The sequence below is a fragment of the Balaenoptera borealis genome (genome assembly GCF_965194805.1).
Source record: "Balaenoptera borealis genome assembly, chromosome: 1".
NCBI lineage: Eukaryota > Metazoa > Chordata > Mammalia > Artiodactyla > Balaenopteridae > Balaenoptera > Balaenoptera borealis.
In genome coordinates, this window is record NC_138860.1 from 161538782 (window position 1) to 161554593 (window position 15812).

At 38.3% G+C, this 15812-nt stretch overlaps 1 protein-coding gene across 2 annotated transcripts in view; it reads right to left on the minus strand.

The window, feature by feature from the left end:
- ZMPSTE24 (zinc metallopeptidase STE24) overlaps nucleotides 1-15812 on the minus strand; it is a 50162-nt gene that overhangs the window by 12995 nt on the left and 21355 nt on the right. For both annotated transcript variants that reach the window (XM_082388691.1, XM_082388692.1), the window contains exons 5-7: nucleotides 15280-15432; nucleotides 13784-13925; nucleotides 8717-8901 (exon numbers count right to left, since the gene is read on the minus strand). In XM_082388691.1, the coding sequence (XP_082244817.1) occupies nucleotides 8717-8901; nucleotides 13784-13925; nucleotides 15280-15432 (480 nt within the window). The remainder of the gene's footprint in view (nucleotides 1-8716; nucleotides 8902-13783; nucleotides 13926-15279; nucleotides 15433-15812) is intronic.

Consider the following 15812-nt stretch of genomic DNA (forward strand, 5'->3'; position numbering starts at 1 on the left):
TCCCTTGCATAATCCCATGAAGGGGTATACTCTGAGTCAAAGAGTGAACCAGAAAAAAAAAAAAAAAATGCTGGCAAAGTAACCCAACTGAGTCAAGTTCATCTAAAGTGGAAAAAAAAGAAAAGTCTCCATTAAAATTCAAAAACATTATCTGCATGGTCCAGAAAACCCCAAGATGAGATATTAAAGTGCTTCTGGCTTGGTAGCACTGGGGCCAACTGATAGAAGCAAATACAAATCCTCTGTTGAGGAATGTACCCTAAACCCAGGCCCTTCAAGATTCCCGAAGATTAAGATCATTGACCTATTATGAGCTCACAATAAAAATTACCAAATACTTCAGAAAACAAGCCACAATGAGTAAGAGTTAGCAGAAACAATATGGAGCTGCATTAGCTCCTTAAGACTTCAGATACTGGAATTATCAGATACAGAATAAAAAATAAGCATGTTTTATACAAACAAGGGAACTAAAAACATGAGGAAGGAATAAGAGACTACCAGAAACGACTGATTTGAAAAAGAACCAATTAGAACTTTAAAACACAATGGACTGGTTAAAGAACAGATTAAATATAGCTAAAGAAAGAATCCATGAACTGGAGTGTAGAGCTGAAAAATTACAGAATGCAGCTCCAAGAGACAAATATAGAAGAGTGGTTAGCACCCATGGGAGACAGAATGAGATGGTATAACATTCATCTAACTGGAACTCCAGAAAGATAGACTAGGGAGAACGGGAAACAAGGAAAACTTTAGATAATGGCAAAGAATTTTTAAAACTTCAGGAAAGATATGAGTCCTTAGATTTAGGAACCACAGTATATCCCAAGCAGGACTGGGATAAAGAAGTCCGTACTTTCACAACACGAAAATCAAAGAAAAATCTTAAGAATAACCAGAGAAAACTAAAAAAAAAAAAAAAAGACAATAAGCTCAGAGCAGACTTTTTTTTTCTTTTTTTTTGGCCATGTGGCAGGCAGGATCTTAGTTCCCCAACCAGGGATCGAACCCATGGCCCCTGCAGTGGAAGCGTGGAGTCCTAAGCACTGGACTGCCAGGGAATTCTCACAGAGCAGACTTTTTCAACAGGAACAAAGGAAATCAGAACAGAATAGGAAAAAATAAATAAACAAATATTAGGATGCTAGGATAAATAGCTGTCAATCTTGAATTGATATCTAGAATGAGAGTGATATACAAACAAAAACAGGGACTCACCTGGTGGCACAGTGGTTAAGAATCCGCCTGCCAATGCAGGGGACATAGGTTCAAGCCCTGGTCGGGGAAGATCCCACATGCCGCGGAGCAACTAAGCCAGTGTGTCACAACTACTGAGCCCGCGCTCTATGACCTGCGAGCCACAACTACTGAGCCGGTGTGCCACAACTACTGAAGCCCGCGCACCTAGAGCCTGTGCTTCACAACAAGAGAAGCCACTGCAATGAGAAGGCCGCATACCACAACGAAGAGTAGCCCCCGCTTGCCGCAGCTAGAGAAAGCCCGCGCGCAGCAACAAAGACCTAATGCAGCCAATAAATAAATAAATAAATAAAACAAAAACAACTTTCCAAAGAAATTTCTAAAGCGTATACTCTGGAAGAAGCAAAGTAATTTCTAAAAGGAATATGGAATGGTAAGCAAAGACACAGGTAAGCACATAGGTAAACTTAAATAATGATTGTATAAAATAATAATAATGCTAATTTTAGGGGTAAAAAATAAACAAGATAAAACTAAAACATAATATGAAGGGGGTATAACTAGATCAAAGTGTTTATTTAAGTTTCCTGGATTGTTCAGGAAGCAGTGAAGATACTGTATATTTTAAGATTTTAGGTTATATGGGCATGATTTATTTTTAACAGCAACCATTAAAAGAATAGTCATATATGAACCTTCAAACCTTAATGACAACCCAAATATCATTTTTTAAAAACCTTCAATAAGTTCTAAAAATAAAGCAACAGGAGGATGTGTGTGTATATGTTTGGGGTGGAGGTGGGGAGGATATGAAAAGGATAGAGGGGAAAAAAGGCATAAAATAATATGGTAAAAATAATTCCAAATATATCAGTAATCACAATATACATGAATGAATAAAGCTTGTCAAAAAAAAAGACAGTGAGTGTTAGATTGGATTTAAAAGCAACCATAACAACAAAGTCTATGTATGAGACATCTAAAATATAAAAACAGTAAGGTTAAAAGTAAAAGGATGAATGTGATATGGTGATGGTTGCACATTATATACTAAAAACCACTGAACTGTACACTTAACCAAAACATAAAACAGAAGCAATATTGTAACAAATTCAATAAAGACTTTAAAAAAATGGCCCACATCAGGAACTTCCCTGGTAGTGCAGTGGATAAGACTCCAGGCTCCCAATGCAGGGGGCCTGGGTTCAATCCTTGGTCAGGGAACTAGATGCCACACGCATGCCACAACTAAGAGTTTGCCTGCCGCAACTAAGAAGCCCGCATGACGCAACTAAGACCTGGCGCAGCCAAAATAAAAAAAATTTATTAAAAAGTAAATATTTTTCGGGACTTCCCTGGTGGCTCAGTGGTTAAGAATCTGCCTGCCAATGCAGGGGACATGGGTTCGAGCCCTGGTCTGGGAAGATCCCACATGCCGCAGAGCAACTAAGCCCGTGCGCCACGACTGCTGAGCCTATGCCCTAGAGCCCGCGAGCCACAACTACTGAGCCCGCGAGCCACAACTACTGAAGCCCGTGCACCTAGAGCCCGTGCTCTGCAACAAGAGAAGCCACCACAATGAGAAGCCCGCACACTGCAACGAAGAGTAGCCACTGCTGACTGCAACTAGAGAAAGCCCGTGCGCAGCAACTAAGACCCAACGCAGCCAAAAATTAATTAGTTAATTACTTTAAAAAATAAAGTATGTTGCTATTTAAAAATAAATATTTAGGGCTTCCCTGGTGGCGCAATGGTTGAGAATCTGCCTGCCAATGCAGGGGACACGGGTTCGAGCCCTGGTCTGGGAAAATCCCACATGCCGCGGAGCAACTAAGCCCGTGAGCCACAACTACTGAGCCTGCGCGTCTGGAGCCTGTGCTCCGCAACAAGAGAGGCCGCGATAGTGAGAGGCCCGCGCACCGCGATGAAGAGTGGCGCCCGCTTGCCGCAACTAGAGAAAGCCCTCGCACAGAAACGAAGACCCAACACAGCCAAAAATAAATAAATAAATTAATTAATTAAAATAAATAAATAAATAAAAAATAAATAAATATTTAAAAAATATTCTTGTTTTAAAAAAAATAAACAAAATAATAAAAAAGCTTCATCTATGGGACACATATCTATCCCGCAACAATTACACAATATATACCCTAGAAAGTGAAGGCTAACAGTTTTGAAATAAACTCCAGCTACTTAAAAGAGTGAAGTACAAAAAAAAAAGAGACAAAAAGGGAATTTATCTTGTTTTATACACCTTAGAAAAATGCAACCTAATGGAAACACAGGCAGCAAGATACTGGAATCTAGATATTCTACCACTTTTCCACTCCTTCACCAATTCCTCATTTTTAAGGAAAATGACCACTTAAAAATGAGGCTGGGTAGATGCATGAAAAAGAGGGATAGATTAAAATGACTGGCAAGATAGCGTTTACATTTATTATCTCTTTTCCTTTTAAACATCAGTATTTAGGTCAGAATACATTTGGTAGAGAAAGTAAAGAATGAGATAACTAGCCTAGTTTCTTAAATGGCTAAGAGACACGTGTACCTGTACCTTCAGGGAATGGCCATCAAGACGGAATAACGAACAAAGCACCAATTAATAGACATGTATTCTAAGGGGGAAATTAAGAGGTGCAGCTGAAGATTTATATACAAAAATATTCATTGCAAGAATATTTTTAACAGCAAAACACTGGAAACAACCCATATACCCAATAAGAGGAGAATGATTTTATTTTATTAATTAATTAATTAATTTATTCATTTATTTATTTATTTTTGGCTGCTTTGGGTCTTCGTTGCTGTGTGTGGGCTTTCTCTAGTTGCGGTGAGCGGGGGCTACTCTTCATTGCAGTGTGCGGGTTTCTCATTGCGGTGGTTTCTCTTGTTGCGGAGCACAGGCTCTAGGTGCGCAGGCTTCAGTAGTTGTGGTACGTGGGCTCTAGAGCACAGGCTCGGTAGTTGTGGCACATGGGCTTAGTTGCTCCGCAGCATATGGGACTTTCCCGGACCAGGGCTCTAACCTGTGTCCCCTGCATTGGTAGGCGGATTCTAACCACTGCACCGTCAGGGAAGTCCCGAGGAGAATGATTTTAAAAAATGATGGTTTATAAAGACTAGAAATATATATAGTAAGATGTTTATGGTTAGTTGGATTTTTCATGTTTTCTAATTTGTCTATTAGTTTAATAATAACCAAAATAGGCTGCTTTGTTTAATAATAATGATAACAGTTCCCACTCATTAAATGGTCTATGTACTAGACACTGTATTATTAGATATTTTACATACAGTTTGTTAATCTCCACTACTAGAAGGCAGCTATCATTAGCCTCATTTTATATAAAGTAACACAGTCTTTAGGCTTCTATTTTCACTAGTTACCTGCTTCCCAGTATGAGCTATGAATTAATTCTTTTATAAAACAAGCAGGTCTCTATTAGATAACATAGGCTCTTGTCTCTTGGTTTGATGTCTGGGTTTAGGAAGTTATTCAGAACTGCATGGAGTCACATTCAAAGATATGGAATGAAAAGAGCTTAAATAAGGGTCACTTTCTGCAGAAAGGAGACTTGTTTATTGGTGGTAGATTCTTAGACAAAACTGGATTTTCTTTTCTTCCCTCGCAAATTTCACATACAAGAACAAAAATAAGTACCACATATCTTTCACTTTTCTATAGCACTTTCCTTTTCATAAAATTCATATGCTGATTCATTTGATCCTCACAACACCAAGCTGCACAAGATGGGAAGTAATATCTTCATTTTAGAGATAAAGGACACCGAGAAGTTAAAATGTCTTAAGATCATCTTGCTAATAAGTAGTGGGTAAAAGCCAAACCCACATCTCAGGATCTTGTCCTCTATTATACTTATCAGCTGGGAAGACTTTCACATGACCCTAGCACTTGCTGGGGAAATACTTGTTTTCTTCTATAAAAGGACAGCTTTTATATACAGCTTTTATATATTAAAATTTTTGCTTTTACTTAAACTGCTTTTGAGACAGGTTGTTCCAATGATCGAATTTATCTTCTGAAGGATAAAACTGCAGAGAGTAAGTTTCCTAGACATCTTTTAAAATGTGAATAGCCAGTATGGAGATATTCATCAAAATGTTAATAGTAGTTATCTCTAAGAGGAGGGATTTCAGATAACTTTAGTTTTCTTCTTTAAACGTCTGTTCAAAATGAAACACTTCATCCTTTCTACGTGATCCAGACTTAAAACCATTTTTGTATCCCCCACTGTGTTGTACATAGTAGGCGTTCAGTAGCAGGTGCTGAATAAACCACTATTTCCTAAACTACTGCCACACCTGTGTATTCTCTGTGTGATTATTTAATATCTTAAAAAAAATCAATTCACTTTTTAAAACTTAGTCTTATCCTAAATGACAATTTTCATGAAATCATAAGCCAGTTTTATCTTTTTCCTAATATACATTAATACACATATAGCCATTCAAATTTTAAATATTGATATACTACCTAAAATTACCTTACCTGTGGTACATGCAATGGCATTCTACGTCAGTCTTTGACTTTCTCCTTTACTCCCCATAAGAGCAATCACCCAAGTACTTTAAATCCATCTTTTATTATGACTCCACACTTATTCTCACCTCTCACTCTAGTGTAGGCCCTTATTTCATGCTTATCTTGCTTATCTTGATGCAATAGGCCCCTAGAAGTCCCCCTTGCCTCTAATCTTTGCTCTATCATATATGTTGCCACCAAATTTTAAACTTCCTAAAACAAGCTTTGGCCTCTACCCAAATCAATCTAAACTTTCCAGGCCACTGAAAACAAGCACTCAATGTTTTCAGGAAGAAGTACTTTACAAACTGGTCCTGGCCTACCTTTCTATCCCCTTCTACAAGAATCCATTTATTCATTAGTCTCAGAATAGCCATTGTGTAGTTGTCTTTATAGCTTTATTCATTCCATATCTTCAACCTGAAAAGCTCCATCCCCAAGTCAAAATTTTGCCTAGTTCAAATATCCTCTCTTTTAAGAAACTGTCTGACCATTAGCATCTGCATTAATTTCTTAATTTCTAAAAGCCACACTATTTCAGCCACTCATTTACCACCCTCTGCCTTAAACTATGGGCTATTTGTATACATATCTACTCTCCTCTACTACAGGTTCTCTAGGGTAGGACTATGTAACTTATACATAGATGCTAAAATATTTGCAGCTACTCTTCAAGAAGCCAACAAAATAACCCAAACTCCATTCAACAGGGTTCAAAAGACTAATCTTTTCTAAGATTTAAGCCAAAGAATACTGTTCTCACAGATACTAAAGGTCAGTTATTTCATTACTGAAATCAGCAGACCACTATCTAACACCCAGGTTTGGCTATAAAGTAATCCACCCTGTATGTGGATACCTCTTCAGCAGGTTGACTTGCTGAACTTGCATGATTCCCCACTGTTGTCACCTGGTTACTCTTTTTGGACTTCAGTTTTCCTGTCTATAAGATGACCTTAAGAGCTCTTCCTAGCTTAAAGTCCTATGACTCTTGGTCAGACCAAAACGACTTTTATTCCAATATCCGGACAGGATAAACCCACTTGTTCCCCCCCCCCTTTTTTTTTTGGCCCCGCCACGTGGCATGTGAGGTCTTAGCTCCCCAGCCAGGGATCGAACCCGTGCCCTCTGCATTTGGAGCGCAGAGTCTTAACCACTGGACTGCTAGGGAAATCTGATAAACCCACTTAAAAATAAATATAATTGGGGCTTCCCTGGTGGTGCAGTGGTTGAGAATCTGCCTGCCAATGCAGGGGACACGGGTTCGAGCCCTGGTCTGGGAAGATCCCACATGCCGTGGAGCAACTAGGCCCGTGAGCCACAATTACTGAGCCTGCGCGTCTGGAGCCTGTGCTCCGCAACAAGAGAGGCCGCGATAGTGAGAGGCCCGCGCACCGCGATGAAGAGTGGCACCTGCTTGCCGCAATTGGAGAAAGCCCTCGCACAGAAACGAAGACCCAACACAGCCAAAAATAAATAAATAAAATAAAGAATTATTAAAAAAAATAAAATAAAATAAATATATAATCAAAGGAGTTAACCTTCACCCAATGCTGTTTAACCCCTTCACAGAATTTTGTTCCATCTACATATTTAAAACAGGCTAGGCACTCTATTAGACCATCTCTTTAGAGTCAAAACAGATGCTCAGTGATAATAGTTATTTTCTGGTACTTAAAGTACATAGAGTACAAGGTTATTCACATATATTATTTAATTTAATCTTAACAACCCTAAAAGGTAGGCATCTTTATCCCAGTGTTTTTCAACTAGGAGTGATCTTGCCCCCTCCCTCCAGCACCCCCCAACCCCAGGGACATCTGGCAATGTCTAGTGACATTTTTCATTGTCACAATTGTTGGGAAAGGAGGGACTGATACTGGCATCTAAAGGGAGAGGCCAGAGATGCTGCTAAACATCTTATGATGCACAAGATAGCCTCCCATGATGAAAAATTGTCCAGTCCAAGATGTCAATAGTGCCAAGATGAGAAACCCTGATGGCACTGTCTTTCAGTTAAGAAATCAAAGATTTAGAGAGCTTAAGTTACTTGCCCAGAGTTACACAGATCCCAAATCATCTCTGAATGACACCAAAGCCAATGGCACATTCCGTCACACACACAACTACTGGAGACTGTTTCTGATGAAATATGTACTGTTTTCTTATCAGTGTTTCCCCTCCCCATTTAGTCTTGGTATACTTTAGATTTTGCTAATCAGCATTAGCTGACCTCATCCAGGAGAAGATTCAGAAAAAGCTTTCTCAGACTAAAAGGTCAGATTTAACAAACATCTTATCTTGTGCTCTCACTGCATCCAGTATTTATAGCTTCACTGCAGCAATTACCATATTGTACTGTGCTTGTATGACTTTCTCCCCTTTAGACTATAAACTCCTTAAGAGCAAGGTTTGCCTCTTTATTTTTGTATTCCTAGTGCCAAGGAAAGTATCTCAGCACAGAGTTTACATTTCATAAACATTTGTTAAACAAACAAAAGAAAACTGACCAAGTTACATAGTATACCCAAGAATGCACAGCTACTAAATGACAGAACCAGGATTCAAATTCAAGTCTCTCCACTGCCAAAGCCTATAGTTACTATATCTCAATTAAGCTAAAAATGAGATGTTTATCGCCTTTTTATCTTGCCTGTGGGAATTCTTCAATCATAAACATGTCAGGAATTATATATAAAGTCCCTGTTTTAAAGACAGCTTATAATCATAAGAATTTTCCTACCTTATACTTGTGTACCTTCTGTGAAAGCTTGCAAGGTAGTTAGCGTGTAACGATAGTGATAATCTCTCCCAAATACCACAGTTATAAAGGTGCCACTGTGTTTTTATTTGATAGTCTCCCTGAATCAACACTCACTACATAGAAATTAATGTTATTTTGAGTTGTCACAGGAACTGTTCATAAAAACTAAGCCAGGGTCTCTTAGGAAGAGAAGAACTCACTTTAACTTTAGCTTTTATTTCTTCACTGTCCCCTTCTCCATCATTGCGGGGTTCCATGCCAGACTCCTCCTGGTTGTCTTTGTTTAGTACAGAATACTCTTCTAGTAGAGTGTCAAACAAAACTATTCGCTTGTTCTTGAAGAAGCCATAAAAATAAGCATTGCTGTGGGAAGAGCGTTTAGATCCTAAGGAAAAGACAGTTCAAAGCATGGAAAATAATTAAAAAGTATGGGGTTTTTTGGAGAGACGCCTAGAAACTGAATTACTGGAAAGGACGTTAACATTTTCAAATTGTTTAACACCTGAAGAGTATTATATCAACATAAATCACCACCAGCAGTGGAAAGTGTCTGTTTCTTTGCAGTCTTGACAACAAATATTTATGCTCATTGCAGCTTTATAGCAATAAGTAAATAAATAAAGCCTAAATATCCAACAGTCATGGAATGATTAAATTATGGTAAAGCTATGAAATGGAATTTTAAGCAGCCAGAAAAAAAGTATACTTTTGAAATATTTTAACAAGATAGGAAAAAGCTCACCAACATAACTGAAAAGGATGTAAAATTTCATGTATATAAAATTCCATTATTATCATGAAAAAATGTACATGTAAATAGAAAAGCAGAAACACAAGCCTATTAAGAAATATATTAAAATATTGAAGTGTTTATCACTGGCTTCTAGAAATATGGATTTTTGTTCCCTCCCTTATACTTTTCTCTGCTCCAAGGCTTTTAAAGTCAGTATACTTATTTAATCAGAAAAAATTAAAACTATCTTAAAAAGACTGAAAAAAAAAAACCCTAAATTTTTAACAGTGGCTAACAGTAGCTGAACTATGGTTGATTTTTATCTTCTTCTTTATATTTTTCTTTATTTTCTATACTTTATTTTCTTTATATTTTATGTTCTAGTATGTGCAGTGAATTTAGTGGTTAAGAATGACTTTAGGTTCAAATCTTGGCTCTGCCATGTATTAGTTGTGTAAATATAAGAAACTTTCTTAATTTCTTTAAGTTTTATTTTCCCGTTTATGATATGAGGCCAGGACTTTTTGGTTTGGTTGCCTGGAAGTTAAGAGCCAAACATGTGGTCCAATTTTATCAATAATATAGGACCTTAGGATCTGGAAAGCTGGGTATCTGGATCTTATACTTCTATCTCATTTCTATCTTCTCTGATTCTAATTTTTAAATTAATTTAAAAATATTTCTTAGAAGCTACCTGAAGTTATCTATGGAAGTAGGCAGATAAATAAAACAAAATGAATGTCTTAGTATCTCCCACTGGTCTAAGTATCTCAAAGTGTGGCCCAAAGAATGCCTACACCAAAATCACCTACGGGTACTTGTTAGACATAAATACTAGAAACACCCAATATCTGGGAATGGAGCCGAGGAATCTTTTAACAAACTCTCAGGGAATTCTTATACTCACTAAAGTTTTAAGAGTCCCTGCACTAGACCATAAGCTTTTTGTATCACTATGCCTTGCATGTAGTATTTATTCAATAATGCTTGTTTACTGAATGGATTTATCGTACCACTTGAGGTATGAAGTAATGTATTTGGGAACTCTGAAAACCAAAACGTTCTATGAAATTGTAAGGCATGGCCAGTTGTCTCTTCATCTTTCACTTATGATGTCTTATCTTAATCAGCTTCTTGGCAGCATTTGATACCGTTAACCACTCCCTCCTTGAAACACTTTCTTCTCCTATCTCAAGAGAAACACCATCTTCTCCTGGTTTTCTTCCTACCTCAATGGTCTCTCCTCTTCAGCCTCCTTTGCTGGCTCTTCCTCCTCTGCTGACTCTGACTTGAGCCCCCTTCTCTTCTCTAAGTGCCCTCATCCAAGGAGGTATCTACATGCCAGATACAGATACTTCCATATCACTATTTCTAGCCCTGACCTCTCCCTAGGACTCTGGATTTATATATCCAGCTGCTTATTTGACAGGCCTACATCTCCACATGGATGGCTAAAGTGCCTATCTGTTGTTTATATTCTCAAGTATAGTTTTTTCCCTGACCAGTATTAGAATTCCCTTGCAGAGTTTAGGGAATTTCACATCATGCAAGTCTTGTGAGAGACTGCTTCTCATTTGAGAAATCTAAAAAGCTAGGTATCTGCTTCCCCAAGCACTCCTGGCAGCTAGCCCAATGCCCTCGCTCAGTCAATCAGATGCACCCACTGGGGACTCTGAAACAGTTAGCTAATTACACAAAGAAGCAGGGCAGTGAGGAATGAATTCTGCAGGTGCTAGTGGAAGGGATGTTAGGGATACACACTGCTGACTCCAACATCAGGAGCCACTAGCAGTGTCCTCCCCAGACTGGTTCTGCAGGATGATTCTGAGTTCCTAGTCTCCCAATGGAGAGCCCACTTCCCAAGTTTGGTAAACTTAACTTTCCTGGTGACTTTGTGAGTTATCAAATATTGTTTCAATAAGGAATTTCTCTGGTTAAATCAGCCATAGTTGGTTTCTATGGCTGGCGTGCAACTAACTACTGCTTATAGAACTCTAGTACAATGTTCAATAGGTACGTAACACACCCGTCAGAACTTAAACCCTCACAGACTTGCTCTTCTCCCAGTTTTTTCCCATCTCAGTAACCTACCATTTATCCAACTGCTTAGTCCAAAAATCTAGGTCGTTATCTTTGATGTCTTTCTCTCTTATTCCTTTACATGTCATCTACTGGCAAGTTCCATCAACTCTACCTCTACAACACATCCCCAGTATATCCACTTCTCTCCATCAATTACTACTATTCTAGTCTAAGCCACATTATCTCCTCCTGAACAGCACTGGCCTCCTAACTGCTCTCCCTGCTTCTACTCTTGCCTCCCCTATCGTCTATTCTCTATAAAGCAACCTAAAATAGGTAAAAAGTACAAACTAGGCCATGTCACTTTCCTGCCTAAAACCTTCAATAGCTTTAACCCTAGACTTAAAATAAAATCCAAGCTCCTTACTCTGATTTACAAAGGCCTATGTGGTCTGACTCTCGCCTATGTCTCAGATTTCATGTCATAACACTTTCCTGCCATGTGGTAGCCACACTGGACTTTTTTCTGTTTCTTGAAGATACAAAGCTCTGGAGGGTCTCTCCATTGATCTTGGCATGGATGGCTCCTTCCTTCAGATCTCAGCTTAAATTCATTTGCTCAGAGATGTCTTGTCTGATGACCTAATCGAAAGTATCTACTCAGCCATTCTTTATCACTTCACATCAGTTTAATTCTCTGTGCAGTACTTGCTATCTGACATTTTCTGAGAGCAAGACTCTTGATTTTTCACTCAGTTTTTCCTTTCAATTTACAAATCCATCATGTGTGTTGTTATTGTTATTAACAACATTCATTCACTCAAAATATTTTTGACAACATTATTAACAACAACAGAAGCATGCATTACAGATGAGTAACTTCTGTTTAGCAGAGGTAAGTTGCCCAAAGTCACACGGGGAATCTGTGCTAGAACTAGAATTTAAACGCAAGCCTATTGGCTTCACAGCCTGACCTCTGAAATGCTACCCTCCACCTACTCAAATCTTGATTTTCCACAAAGTCCCAGCTCATGTTATAACCCTCCATAAAGCCTTCCCTGACTATTTCAGCTAAAATCATATAGCACTGATGGTATATATCACATATCTTCTCAACTACCTCTATTGTCATAGCATTAGCATTCATGTTATCTGATTATAAGTGATCGGCAACTTAGGTTGCCCCTTCAGGAAAAGCGCCTCAGAGATTGTTCTACTGCCCTGATCATTGTGCTACTAGTTTAATATTATTAAAAGACTAGTAATCTCAGAGGCCAAAGCAGTAGTATGAATTGGCTTCTTTTTCTACCATTTCCCCATAGACATGTTCTAATTGTGCCTTTAGTTGGCCACCAAATGCCTGAGATTTCTATACTCTTCTCGTTGCTGTTAATTCATTCTTTCCAGTTGTGACCATCTCTGTCCTCCCGGACCCTGCAATTACTTCTCAGTTTCTACTCCTTCATCCGCCATAGCTACTTCTCAATGGTGATTTTTACTTTAGAGGAGGAAAGGGCAAACTATGGCTTGCAGGTCAAATCAAACCTGCCGCTTATTTTTATAAATAAAGTTTTATTAGAAAACAGCCATGCTTGTTTCTTTATGTATTATTACTATGGCTGCTTTTGTACTATCATGGCAGAGTTGAATAGTTGCAACAGAGACCATGTGACCTGCAAAGCCTAAAATAATTACTGTCTAGCCCTTTACAGAAAGCATTTGCCAGACCATGGTTCAGAGGAAGCAAAACTGAAACCCAGAGATGCAAAGTGACTTGTCCAAGATCCCACAGCTGGTAAGTGGCAGAGGCAGAACTACACTCACTCATTTACATGGATTTTAATTTACAGATTCTGAAAGTCATGGTACCACACAGTTTTTCTTTGCATCTTTGTGGGTTTCCTTGAGACTTTAGTAGTCTTACACAAGCTAACAGATAGATAGCTTAATTTTCAAAAGCAATCATCAGAAAAGCAGAGTATAACTAATCTAAAGTACCAAGTGGTACCAATCATGGGTAATCTGCAGGTGAAATCAGAGTCCTGCAGAACACTGGAAGTTTTCTTGGTGGAGACAAAGCCAATAACATTGGTTTTGTTTTTGAGCCCCCAAACCAAGTGCCAAATGGAATCTAACTAAGCAAGAGTCCAACTCAATTACATATAGGAGCCAGGCAGGTAATAGAAGTGAATAAATCAGTCTAATAGCATGACATAGCAGGGAGTGATAAAGGCCGTGGTGCAGAATTAAAAACAATAAAGCCAACCAAACATAGCTGCAGGCAAGAGCAGGACTTGGCATCAGGCCACCAGTTTCTATCCCTGGACTATGTCATCAATTCTTATAAATCTTCAAAAGCCAAAATGTAAATCCTAATCTTTAAATAACAAAAACAAACAAACAAAAATACCCCCAAACCAACTGATTTGTTCTTTTATTAAAGTTTTAAGAATAAACTAATCAAATAAAACAAATCACTCAAATAAAATCTTCTTACCCCAGGGAGCCTTACCTTCAACAACATACACCTTAGTCAAAGGGAAGTCAATACTCTTTGCCATGACTTCAATTTCTTGTTTAAGCTTTCCCTCAGGAAGAGGTGTGAATTTGTCAAATAAAGGGGCAATGTAATCAGCATAGATGGTGACAAGCACCTGAAACGTAAATATGAGAACAACCTATGAATATGTCCTTAAAGAGAAACTACTCACTATACAGATTCAATATTAAAACTTTGTGATCCCAGCCCTGAGAACAGGGACCTTATCTTATTTGCTCTGGTATTCCCGAAACAGTACCAGTACAGCATTCGATATCTGTTTGATGAATTAAATCAAAATGAATAGTCTCTATATGGTAATAACTGAAAAGCCAAATGGTCCATTCAAAACTATCTTGGGGATTTCTGACACTTCATAAGCCCATCATAACTTGGAATTCTGTCTTTCAAGGTAATCATAATAGACTTGAAGTGTTTGCTAAAAAAAGAACTACTAGAGCTTGACTGTGTGCTATTATTTGGTTTGCCTGCTAACATTACTGACCTGCAGTTCATAACTATACACACTGATTGAAACAGCACTTCCTTAAGCATTTTGGGAGCATTTCCTCTGCTCTCTCTCCTGTCACTTCAATTTGCCATACGACATATATTTGTAAGTCCAACTAGCACCCATTTTCCAGTCATGATCCCACCAGCAGGAGGTGAAGCAATGAGCATCATGGTAATTCAGACTAAAAGAAACCTCATCATCAGTGCAGCTGAAGAGCTGATAGGACGTATTTTCTGGGGGTTGTTAACAGACCATTTTGATCGTGTTGTAGTGTTTGTGCTGTGAAGCAGTTTGGAATACGGGAAAGAGAAGAGGAAAAGAAGACGTGAAGAAGGGACAATGGGGAAGCGGAGAGAGGAAAAAGGAGGGAGAAGGAAGAGAGGGAAGAAGGGGGGCGCTGTGGCGGGAAAAGGGAAGAGGCAGGGCGAGGGGGAGGAGGAGGGGACAAGGGACAGAGAAGAAGGGGTAGAGGGCAAAGGGGAGAGGAGGAAGGGGGAGGAAGGGAAAGGTAGGGGAAGGAGGGCAGGAGAAAGCAGGTAAGTTTATGCTTTCTTTTTCTTATCCCGCTTACATCTATTCTCTCTCCAAAATATCCATGGTTTTTAGACACTGGAGCTCAGTCAAGAGTCATCAAATTGTCAAACTTAGTCATCATTCTGGTGGCAACTCACAAATGCACAGCCCCAAACTGCTTGACAACTGGATCATTAAAGGTAACTAACAACTAGCTTCTAGAATCTATAAGAGCCAGTATAAGGAGAAGAAAATCTATGGTCAGAGTCAACTCTCCTATTTCTATAGCTAAAAGCAGAAAACAGAAGGGGAATTTATATGAGCACCTATTTATATTTCTTCTGCTTCTTAAGAACAATTTAGATGCTAATGAAGATTAAATGATAGTTATCTCACCAAGGAACATTTTGTAAAAGAAAATCGAAACAAAGATTTCACTTACCAGAGACACAACTAGTGTGAACAGCCAGGCATAAATAAAAAAATAGTCTCCCCCAATTTTAATAATGTAAAGTAGAAGTGAAGACACAGGTAATAAAATGCACTGAGTCACAATAAATTTCTTGATTGCATCTTTCATGAAGAACCCCAAAGTCTGAAAAAATAAAAGGTCATCATGAGAAACTAAGAAACTGCTTTTAAAATAACAAATAAGTGAATAGAAAGGATACATTATTAAAGCAATTTTAAAAATTAAAAGGCAGTGAGCCTATATGACAACAGGTAGCCTAAGACAATAAGTCAATGTCTTGCATTTTATAGTTTAAAATAAACTCATTTAAATGTTATTAGCTGAAAAACACTAGACATTAGTGCATTAGACATTAGAGGAGTTTATGGCAAGACTTTAAACTATGATCTTTACCATATCTGCAGTTCCTTTTTCCTCGATTAATTCATGCTCTAAAATAGCAAATTATGTTTTAATTATTCCCAGCAGAGGACAAAAGCACAAAAGAGAACATTTGCATTCTC